General features: G+C 36.8%; 3 protein-coding genes across 3 annotated transcripts; 1 reads left to right on the forward strand and 2 right to left on the reverse strand.

Moving 5' to 3' along the window:
• Nucleotides 1–5,005: 5,005 nt before the first annotated feature.
• Nucleotides 5,006–8,403, reverse strand: LOC111477984 (transcription factor bHLH144-like). Its single transcript, XM_023122022.1, has 4 exons — nucleotides 8,217–8,403; nucleotides 7,488–7,631; nucleotides 7,010–7,196; nucleotides 5,006–6,429 (listed from the first exon to the last, which is right to left on the reverse strand). The coding sequence occupies exon 4, from the start codon at nucleotides 6,111–6,113 to the stop codon at nucleotides 5,364–5,366; it is 750 nt and encodes a 249-aa protein (XP_022977790.1). The 5' UTR covers nucleotides 6,114–6,429; nucleotides 7,010–7,196; nucleotides 7,488–7,631; nucleotides 8,217–8,403; the 3' UTR covers nucleotides 5,006–5,363.
• Nucleotides 8,404–9,438: 1,035 nt separating this feature from the next.
• Nucleotides 9,439–10,471, reverse strand: LOC111478894 (chlorophyll a-b binding protein of LHCII type 1-like). Its single transcript, XM_023123408.1, has one exon. It carries the CDS (start codon nucleotides 10,398–10,400, stop codon nucleotides 9,603–9,605), a length of 798 nt encoding a protein of 265 aa, XP_022979176.1. The 5' UTR covers nucleotides 10,401–10,471; the 3' UTR covers nucleotides 9,439–9,602.
• Nucleotides 10,472–10,907: 436 nt separating this feature from the next.
• Nucleotides 10,908–11,852, forward strand: LOC111478895 (chlorophyll a-b binding protein of LHCII type 1-like). The gene has a single exon (XM_023123409.1). It carries the CDS (start codon nucleotides 10,971–10,973, stop codon nucleotides 11,766–11,768), a length of 798 nt encoding a protein of 265 aa, XP_022979177.1. The 5' UTR covers nucleotides 10,908–10,970; the 3' UTR covers nucleotides 11,769–11,852.
• Nucleotides 11,853–11,966: the final 114 nt, after the last annotated feature.

Genomic DNA, 11,966 nt, shown 5'->3' on the forward strand with positions numbered 1-11,966 from the left:
ATAAGGCAAATATTAGATATTTGCCTTATTATCATAGATATCTTTCCATTTATTACTATTTCCATATCTTTGTAATTTATTTGATTATAAATAAGATAACTTTCACAATTTAGGTGTGGTGGATTAATCAAACATAAAAGTCCTACCTAATTGCTTATTGCACTTCCCACATAAGAATAAATCTTAGTCAATTACCGACTTAGGCCTTTGCGAGAGTACTGGTAGGTATGCACTATTTTGAGTATTTGATTTAACAAATTAGAGCCATAGAGAAATGATGAGTACTTGGAAATTAAAAATTATATTGCAAATTGAGATGAACTTATAATGCAAGTTATTCTTTATTGCTGGTCAAACTTTAAGGAGTGAACTTTGGAGCATTAATTTAAACCAAATAAGAGTTATGACTTTGAATAAATCGATCCTTCTTCAATTCTTTAATTAATTAAGAGAAGTGAATGTTGCCAGAGAAGATACAAACGTGAAAGGCTCTAATGTTCGAATAATTCAAGACAGTTGGAAGAGGATTATTCAATCCTTCCACGATTGTCACTCTTCCTTCTTCGCCGTCGATGGCCAGTTTGTTTCCAGTAAGATTCTGACCTAAGTTATTCATTTCTCCACTCGCATGAAAATGATATTAATTCTCCAAGCAAAATCTAAATTCGTCCGCACCTTTGTTTGCAGATGAATTCTTCTTAGTTCTACCATACCAACAAACTTCTTCAATATAATTTTATAATGAATTGAATTTGCTAGATTAACGAGTTCGTCAGATCGAAGCCACAGAGAAAACGATTCAAATAGAGAAGAGAGATTCGAAAACCGATCTACATTTTGTGTTGCAGTGCTTGGCCAGAGACAACAAATTAATGAACAAATTAAGAACGACTGGAAAAAAAAAAATAACTGAAGAGGAAGGAAACTTGTACAACAAATACATACAGAATTCGGTTAATTACGAAGTTAGGATGAAGAACATAGAAATTGACCGATTGAGCTGGCAGAATCGATCAGAAGCGGCAACCGCCACAACAGAGGAAGAAGAAACCGGCGATGCCTACCAACGCAATGGCCTCAAACAGAGAAGCGATTCGAAAGATTATAGCATCTAAGAAACCGATGTGGAGATTCAATCTCTTCCACTTGAAATCCTTAAGGAATTTCCACTTCCACGAATCTCTTAGCCTCTGGATGCTGAATGCTCTCCTCTTCTTCGTCTTCTTCGTCGTCTTCGTCTTCTTCCTATCAATTGCATCATCCATCAGTGCTCTTTCTCTCTCTTTCTTTTTCTCTTTCTTCGACTCGGTTTGTATACGGCCGTTTATTTATACAGAGGAGGATGGGGGAATTCCACTTGCTTGAGGCTCACGACTCAACATCAAGCATTTCAACCATTGTTAAAGAAAGGAAGGCGCCTAAATAAAATTGGATTTTGGAAGGGTTTCTAATTATTCTTTGAGGGTATTATGGTCATTTAACCTCTGGGCGAGTTTAGCGCGTTGGTCTCCGCCGTTTTGATTGGTCAAACGTGTACAAGGACTGGCACTTTGTTATTTCCACCCTCGTGAAGTTTTCCTCCTTCCACTCCTAGATTCGTTATTATTTATTAAATTCAACAAAAAATATAATTAAAATTTGGAGCGACTTTCAAGTCCCCTCTTTATTCTTCAACTTTAATTTTTTTTTTTTAACATTAAAAATAACATAAAACATAAAATAATGTAAAAATTTGTAACCATGTAAATTTAGATTTAGGGTTATTGAGAGAATTATATTTTCCTTAAATATAAATTGATGATAAGAACGCCTTTATATTAATATTAAAAAAAAATTCAAATATTTCATATTAATAGAAATGGTGCAAATTGTATTAGAGCTAAATATCAGGTTGTGTGCCAATTGGACTCATATGGGAGTGGATTGTGAGATCCCACTTCGATTAGAAGAATTTCACATCGGTTAAAAGGGAGAACGAAACATTTTTTATAAGAGTGTAAAAATCTCTCCTTAAATACATTTTAAAACTGTGAAACTCACCACCATACGTAATAAAACAATATATGTCCAGTTGAATTTAGAAATAATAATAATAATGAAAAAGAGAGAAATGGCAATATAAAGTTTGAAGTAGAATTGTATTTGTAGGGCCCAATCCACTCCGTATGAGATGACGGTTGACTTTGACAGAAACTTCTAATTTCGCGGCGCGTAATGGTTAATTAGCCGCCGTTCTCTTTCCCTCTTTCCTTCTCTTCTTCCTCTCTCTTTCTGCTCCATATCTCTGTCTCTCTCTTCTTCATCTTTTATTTTAATTCTTATCGTTAGTGGTTAATTAACGAACCAAAAAAAAATTTGAATTAATTTGACCTGGTCTTACCATTTTCAAGCATATAATCTATTGATAAAAACATTTTTCATACCATTTACCTTAACTATGTCGTTAGAATAATAACATAATCCAAACATAGTTTAACTTTTATGTTTTGTTAAAAAAAGAAAATTAAATGCAATAAATTATATGTATAATTATATATAAATAAAAGAAGTCGAGAAATAAATCTTTTAAAAATGATCGGGATGTTGTGACCTTAACTTCATGTTAATTAAATTAATTAAATGATAAAGATTGTATCTAACTAAGTGTACTATGTGAAATGTGAAGTTAAGGGAGTAGTGTATATTTTTTTTTTTAATTTAGAGATTTAATATAATGGTCAGACAAAAATAATAAAAAATATGATAATATTTTATCGGTCAAACTAAAATAATAATAAGTCAATAATTAACTAGACATTTTATAGGAAATAATAAGATATATTTAATTTTAGAATCAATTTTAAAGCACAAAAAATTAATAATTCTTTTAAATTTACGAATCGGAAATTGAGCTGAGGTTTGGATGCCGAAAAAGGGAGACAATTTGATAAATATTCTAAAAAGATAATGTTTTCAATTACTTTTTCAAAGATTCGATGCCAAAGCCTTCACATTATGCTGCCTTGCTTTAATTGTTTGTCCATGAATATTGAAATTTGCAAATTTGTCCCTCTTAATTTCGTAATTTGCATACTTATTTTTAATTCTGATTTTTCCCATTAATTTTATTATTAAATCAACTTAATTTCTTTTAGGTTAAATTAGAGATTAATATTTTATAAATTTCACGGATTCTCTAAAATTATAAATTTAGGTATCTATCAAAAAAAAAAAAATCAGAGAGATTTAAACTTTTAATATTTTATCAATAAAAATATTTATCTTAACTAATTAATCTAGAATTTTAAATAATTGATTAAAATGTATATTATCTAATAGTAGTGGGTTAGGATTGTTACAAATGGTATCAGAGCTAGATAGCGAGTGGTGTGTTAGTAAGGACACTAGCAACATCTATTGGAGAGGGTAAGGAAGTGGAAACTCATCCCTGAGACACATTTTAAAATCGTAAGCCTGATGGCGACACTAACGGACTAAAATGGACAATATCTGCTAGCAGTAAATTAGAGTTGTTACACATTCCTTCGATTAAAATGTTAAATGTTTGAATCACCAATCGGAAAAAAAATGATAATTTTTTTCCTCATATGTTTACTATTTTCTAATAATTTAGAATTTGAAATTTTGGATATTAAAAGAGAATATATATCTTTTGCAAAAGGCTTCGAATGCAAAGTATCGAAAAGGAAGAGGAATTTTGGAAATTGTGACAGCTTGTTTTATATATATATTATTCCATTTACATCACATTCTAAGCTTTTATTTTTCACAAATTTAAATTTTATAGAACTTAAAATTATTTCAAACTTTTAAAATTATATAAGTTTCATTTCTCAGCCTAAATATGATTTAGTAGATAAAATATATATTAATTATCAATTTTTTTAAGGTTAAAGATTAAATAACGACCACAATTCCATTTTTAACTAACATAAAAATTAGTTGCATTTTATTCAAAATCTCAAAAGTCTATTTAAAATTTTCAATATATATTTTTTATTTATTAGATAAAATGTATAAATATTGAAGTATTAAGATATTTTTGAAAGGTTATTATCAAGGTATTTAAAAGGTTTTAACAGTTTCAGTAAAGAACGAACCATCTTGATCATCTATCCTAGTTGAAAATGAAGATATTTATATATATATGATATATTACTATAGAAAAAATCTCTAAATTATGAAATTATATAATTAAATATTAAACATGGTAAAATGCACCACGTTAAGTTCAAAAATATCATTATTATTAGTTTTGGGTAGAAATCTTTAACATATTATTTAAAAAGTTTTCAAAATAATTTTAAAAAACACCTTTTAGCAAAAGTTTCATCCAAAAACAACTTCAAAAACATAACTTTTTAAAAAAAATTAAAAATATATTTACCTTATTACTAATACTCATAATCTTTTCAAAATAACATTAAAGTTCGTAAATAATCTATGAGGTGTAGATAGATAGGTTTCGTTCATATAGTAAGAAATTTTTAACTTTTTTCTTTTTTATAAAGATAAATGTGATTTTAAAATTTTAGAGTATTTTTTAAACATGTAAAATTCTGACCTGAGAATGTTATTAGCCGATCATCTTCTTTTACTATCTTCTTCATCTCAATCTTTTGGGGACCCTTTGTTTGCTTCTTATTGCCGGCGGCAGCCTCCTGAGAAGAAAATATTTTGAAGATGGATGGATGGATGGAGGAATGAAGGGATTGTTTTGGTCTTCAGCTTAAATGAGTTAGAAACCTTATGCATCTTCATCAATCAGTCTAGAAGTTCCTCTTTATTGATCAAGTATTTGACTTAGTGCAATATATCAATTTAACAACGTTGGTATTAATGAAACATACCAGAGCTAATGATTTCAAGAAGACAATCAAATCAATCATCTTCTCCAGGTCAAGCTAAACAGAGCGCTGTTCTATTTCTTCTGTACCTAGATTCTCTGAAACCACAAGAACATTAAGAGATTTTTCCACATTTCCAGACACAGATAAGGAAACCATTTACAGTCAATGATTCTGGAATAGATTGATAATAGACGTTCTAGACAAAAAAAGAAGGTACAGTGCAGTCTTAAATCAAAGATAACAGATGCTGATAGAAGCGGCAGATCAATCTCAAAACTTCAAGACACCGAAGTAAAGCATGAACAAAACAGGTAATAACATAGTCCAGGAGCCTGACAAGAAATATTGGTTCCACAGTCAAATCAACCGCAGGCATTTGAAATTCAACAACATTCAAAGAACCACTAATAATCTTTCAAAGAACCTTTTTACTAGGTGGCGAGGAGAAGCACATGATATGAGAATCCTTCAAGAGTTCTACAGCTGATGCCACCAGAAGGCTTACTTTGAGCCTTAGTTCTCCAAGCCCCCGACTCCAAGTTTCTGCACTTCATCTTTGAGAGATTTCAGGTATTTAACAGCTTCGTCGAGAACAGTGACTGTTGTCATTTGGTAACCACCAGGTAGAATCTCTCTCAGCTTTCTCACCATTTTCTTCACTTTTAACTGTTTCATGTCACTGTTGCAGCTGCTTCTTCCACTGCTTGACAACTTGTGGACAGGATTAAATGACTGATTCTTCCTGGGTTCTGAACTATAAGAGGATGAAGAATCAGGGGATTGATTCCCATAATTCAAATGAGACCTTGCAGTGCTGATCTCTTCATCTTCATACCCATCAATGTCTTCGTGATCTTCATCTTCCAAGCTCAATAATGCATCGATGTCATCCAAATCCTCCATCAAAGGAGATGATATTTCTCTACTATCATCATTATGCTCATCATTGACGTAAAAGTTCTTTTGGATGTACTTCGAGCACATATTCGCAGTAGGACCACTAAGTTTGTTGGCAATTGCAGGATGGAACATGATTTGGCTTCGATTATCAGTGTGGTCGAAGATGATGAAATTTTGGGGACAAACTTCAGAAGGTTGAAACTCAACAGTATTGAAAGGTCCCAAGTTGTTTCGCCCAGTAGGTAAAACAGAAGGAAAGGCAGATGACAGAGGAATCTGCATGTGATTATCACCCCCTTGGTTTGCTGTTGGAAGCATCGTGTTTTTGAGGTAGCAGTTGAGGTCACTCTGCATAAAGTCCATGTAAAAGAAACAAACAAACGGGAAACTCTCCAAACTTCAAGTTACCGTGTCTTCTCTCTCAGGAAAGCTTGCTATTGTATAAAGAAAATCAAAATGGGATGTCAACTAATGAGAAGACTACACAGCAACTCTATATGTTGCCATGTAAACTTAAGCGAGATCTTTATATCAAATTAAAGACAGACAGGAAAGAAATATTTCATTTCTTCACTTCTAGCACAACTGGAGGCCAGTCCACCTAACTCCCCAATGTCCAAATGCTTATTGCAATGTTCTCCTACGTGACAGGTTTTAGCAATTGGCGAAAATACTCGGCCTGTAATGAACAAATTGAAAGGCATCAAAACAAAGCACTTAAAGATGCCCTTTAACAGCCCAACAATGAAAGCAGTACAGACAGTCAAGTGAATCCAAAATGTGTTAGTTCATACAATAAAATGTACCAGTAACCAATTTATGAAAATATAAAATTCATTCAAATCCAGAACTCCGAAGGAACGACAACAGCTACAAAACAAAGTTACTTTATTGAGATACAGTAAACATAATCTCAAGGCAGCCAGGAAGATGAGAGGAGAAAGCAAAAAACTTAACTTCACATGAAAAAATGCATATATAAACTTGATGTTTGAAAAATATACTATAATACCTTGGTTTTTGCTAATAAACAATCAAAATATAGAAGATTGGAACTAAACACCATATTATCCATAACACGGTTGCAAGTAAAAACTCCCCTTTTATCAATACTTCGGAAATCAATTTAGAGTTGATAGTGATTTTGGGATGAATAAAGAGACAACTAATATGAAATTTCAGACACTTCAAATGTGCGAGCTGTAACAACAAACAATCACCGCAGAGTAAAATTTCAGACACTTCAAATTATGGTTTACCTGACAAACTTGCATCACTTGGTAGTAGGCAATGATTCCAACGCTCATGTTAACCTTCCCAATTTCCTTCACAGCTCTGTTTCTCTTTCCCGTAATACCAATGTACATTCTCACTCCTCCAACCAGTAATATAATATTGGAACAGCCGCAAAAGTAAGACCAGCAAAATCAACGTTTTAATTTCCTTCTGCACACAGCCATAAGCAAATAAATTCAAAACTTCACAAAATTTACAAGCACAATAATAATATTAACAAGTACACAAGACCAATCGTATTTTTCTATGGGCGATCCTCAAAAAGATAAATCTGGCGGATCCTAACAAATTACTAGCCTTGGCAAGTGAATACAAGGCCAGTGAAAGATCATTTTTGTGACCTACCAAAAAGAAAAATGTTCTTCCTCCAAGACAATTTCTTACATGTCCAGTCAATTATGGTAATAATCAAAATAATTGGATTAGTTCCAAAAATCTCACCAATGCAAATCAAATTACAGAATGACACGAAAGAAGACCACCAAGCGAACACACTTGCTGCAGTAATTCACCAAGGAGGCTGTCCACGGCATCTTGATTCTATTCTCCAATTCCACTTAATATTAAGACGAACCCAATCCTAAACTGAAAGGTAAAGCAAACAAAGGAGAAGCAATCAGTACAACTTAACAAACGTAAAAACATGAACTCCCTAGACAGAACACCCAGTAAACAAAACCAGTTAAGCAAACGACGTGTACATTTATAGAAGTTAAAAGATAAAGGTACTCGCTAATCTGGTTTAAACGTTCTCCCCTGAACAGAACCTAAGAGTTCATCAAATCGTTCATTTTACCGAATTTCCTCATTATCCATACACGGGACGAAAAAAAAAATCAAGTGCAAAACAGCCCAAAAACACTGAGAAAAAAATGACAGATCAACGAGAACAGAATCGATAGCATAGTAATTTAAGGTTAAATTTAGAAAATCTCCATCGTAAGAGAACGCCAGACACTAACAATGATAACAGTAAAGAAAGAACAAACAAAGCAGAAGTACGATCTGCCGAAAGTACAAATCACTAGAAAATTAACTTCTCGCAGTACGCATCCAGAATTTAAACGAACTCCAAAAAAAGTATACGTGCCCTAGCACCATTAACGCAAGCTAAAAGAAACGGAAAACAAACAAGTTTCCTCAAAATATGAAACAAAAAATTTCACCCACGTGATTCCAGAGCTGAATCAGGCAGAAAAACGAAGACGATCGGACGATTTTCGTAAGAGTTCGGTAGATCAGTCCCCAGATTTGGTCTGCAAGCTAAAGATCTGGCAGGAAGATGAGAGAGATCGAGGGAGGGAGAAATCGAGGGGTAAGAGAGTATTTAAAAACTTTTAGTTGGGTTTTTGTGTGAATCTGTGAATCATGTATTGAGACAGACAATGGTCAAACCCAGTGAACTGAGAGCCGTTGGATTGAAATGATTTCCGTATATTATGGGATGCTATGTGAACCGTTGGATCAAGCACGCGTGATCGGATGGAGCAGTGGGGTCCACATGGTTTGACAAATGCGTATCGTGAAACTGAAAACAATTCCTCGTGTGGGGATTTTAAGAAAGAAAAAAAAAAAAAAAAACTAATTTTGGTTTTGACTATTATTTTTTAAAAATATAGCTTACGTATTTTTAATTATAATTTTGTTTCTTAATTTTAAAAATACGTATTTTTATAATTTTTTTCATCCCTCATTTCTGCTCTTATACATGCTATTGGTAGGAGCGGTAATTTTTATTATACTTTTTTTTTTGTTACAAAAAAAAATAATTTTATCTACGGTTCATCCGAACAAAAAAAAAAAAAACCACGATGCTCGTGTCCAACCCCATCCCATAGTGTTATAGAAGAATTGAACTGATTGTCGGGCTGATTATTCAGAACCAACAATTGGCTGCCAAATTTCGTCCCACAATTAGAAGAAGATTGCTCGAAAAGTACTTTGATTGAATTAATAGGTGTTGGGTGAGAGCTTAAAGATCCTAATTTACATAGTCTTTATGTTCAAATGATACCTTTGGTATCCAAGAGTCACAGATCAACCATAAAACCAGGTTTAATAAGTGATACGAGTCAGCCATCTGATTGAACAGTAAAGAGTAGAGGTTGACGGAGGGACGGCGGGAGGGAGAGGCAGTCGTAGAAGTCGGAGAAGCCAATGGCCAAATGGCCAGAGAACGAGAGAGTACTTGAGAGGCCTTGAAGAACTCCATCCATTTCGACGGACCCTTAACCATAACTGCAATTGGGCTGCCATTATCTGTGGCTCTGATTCCAAAAGGCTCGTTTCCTCTCATCTCTCCAGGTTCTTGTTTTCACTCAGAATTTCTCAAACTATGAACTCTGAGTTATCTCTTTGAACACCAATTTTATTTTAATTCAAATCTTCATCCTTCCATTAGAAAGATCATATCTTTGTTATTACTGAAAGAATCAGAATGAGATCCATTCAAATCAAGCACTCAATTGTTTGAACCCCTAATTTACATCACCATCAAATCAATGGTTAAACCAAACACATGTTCCATTCTCACTCTCTGAATCCTGCGACTCTTTTTCACTTTCCGGGAACAAAGTTTGTGGCGTAGGCCCATGCATTGTTGTTGACTGGGTCGGCAAGGTGGTCAGCCAAGTTTTCCAATGGACCCTTTCCGGTGACGATGGCCTGAACGAAGAATCCGAACATGGAGAACATGGCCAGCCTTCCATTCTTGAGCTCCTTAACCTTCAATTCAGCGAAGGCCTCTGGGTCGTCAGCAAGACCCAACGGGTCGAAGCTTCCACCTGGGTAGATGGGGTCGACGACCTCCCCGAGTGGGCCTCCGGCAATACGGTAGCCCTCGACGGCGCCCATCAACACGACCTGAGTGGCCCAGATGGCCAAAATGCTCTGTGCGTGGATCAGGCTGGGGTTGCCCAAGTAGTCGAGGCCTCCCTCGCTGAAGATCTGAGATCCAGCCTTGAACCAAACAGCCTCGCCGAACTTCACGCCATTGCGGGACAGAAGCTCGGGGAACACACAGCCCAAAGCTCCGAGCATGGCCCATCTGGAGTGGATCACTTCCAGCTCACGGTTCTTGGCGAAGGTCTCGGGGTCGGCTGAAAGTCCAGCAGTGTCCCAGCCGTAGTCACCGGGGAACTCTCCAGTGAGGTAGGACGGTGGCTCGCCAGAGAATGGGCCCAAGTACTTGACACGGTCGGGGCCGTACCATGGGCTGCCGGAGGAAACTGACTTGCTGGCGGTCTTCCTCATGCTGACTCTTGCATTGCCCTGAATGTCAGGGGTGTTGGGAGAGAGCTTCACGGCCTTCCCAGCCAGAGATGGGGAGGAGAGAGCCATTGTAGAAGCAGCCATTGGTATGATTCAGAAGGAAGCTGAAATGGGTTTGAAGTGCAGGGAAGCTGATATCGGTGGATGGGCTTAACAGAGCATAATATACATGAACTTGGAGGAACGTCCAGGGAAATTAATATCAGCTTCCTCATTGGTTGAGGTTCCTATGGCTGATTTCCTTGCTCCAGGTGGCTTCCTCTGTGCCACTTACAGCTCTAAAAATCTTAGGCAAATCCTTGGGCTCACCTTCCTTCCAATGAAACTTTGACATGTGGGTTGTTGATAGCACCTATCCAAATGCATGAAATTGCAGATATAATTTGCATCAAAGAAAGGGACGATCTATCTAAACGTTAGATTCAGTGTATAGTGATTTGAATCTGAAGCAGTTGGTGGATGAGAGAGAGCCATGTGGGCATGGATAGAAAAACAGAGCAAAAATCTCTGAACTCCAATGGGATTAAAGATATAGATACCAATGGATAAGAATCTATTCTCTCTGCTCACTATATAAATTCACCAAACCCACCACTTCTTACCCACCACAAAAACATCCCTTCATTAATCACACAGCTCATTCCAACTCCAACAATGGCTGCTTCTACAATGGCTCTCTCCTCCCCATCTCTGGCTGGGAAGGCCGTGAAGCTCTCCCCCAACACCACTGACATTCAGGGCAATGCAAGAGTCAGCATGAGGAAGACCGCCAGCAAGTCGGTTTCCTCCGGCAGCCCATGGTACGGCCCCGACCGTGTCAAGTACTTGGGCCCATTCTCTGGCGAGCCACCGTCCTACCTCACTGGAGAGTTCCCCGGTGACTACGGCTGGGACACTGCTGGACTTTCAGCCGACCCCGAGACCTTCGCCAAGAACCGTGAGCTGGAAGTGATCCACTCCAGATGGGCCATGCTCGGAGCTTTGGGCTGTGTGTTCCCCGAGCTTCTGTCCCGCAATGGCGTGAAGTTCGGCGAGGCTGTTTGGTTCAAGGCTGGATCTCAGATCTTCAGCGAGGGAGGCCTCGACTACTTGGGCAACCCCAGCCTGATCCACGCACAGAGCATTTTGGCCATCTGGGCCACTCAGGTCGTGTTGATGGGCGCCGTCGAGGGCTACCGTATTGCCGGAGGCCCACTCGGGGAGGTCGTCGACCCCATCTACCCAGGTGGAAGCTTCGACCCGTTGGGTCTTGCTGACGACCCAGAGGCCTTCGCTGAATTGAAGGTTAAGGAGCTCAAGAATGGAAGGCTGGCCATGTTCTCCATGTTCGGATTCTTCGTTCAGGCCATCGTCACCGGAAAGGGTCCATTGGAAAACTTGGCTGACCACCTTGCCGACCCAGTCAACAACAACGCATGGGCCTACGCCACAAACTTTGTCCCTGGAAAGTGAGAAAATATGTAAAAAAGAGAGTTCATTATTGGTGTACATTAGTTGAAAATGAATGAAGTGCTTTTGTGTGAAATTTTGTGCTGCGTACTGTTCTTCATTCATGAACTCGTTACTTAGTGATTCTTCATAAATTTCTTCAGATTCAACTCCTACGTCACAGGATCAAAATACATGTTAATTATCTAATATTAATCAATT

Source organism: Cucurbita maxima, unplaced genomic scaffold (assembly GCF_002738345.1).
Source record: "Cucurbita maxima cultivar Rimu unplaced genomic scaffold, Cmax_1.0 Cma_Scf00004, whole genome shotgun sequence".
Taxonomy (NCBI): domain Eukaryota; kingdom Viridiplantae; phylum Streptophyta; class Magnoliopsida; order Cucurbitales; family Cucurbitaceae; genus Cucurbita; species Cucurbita maxima.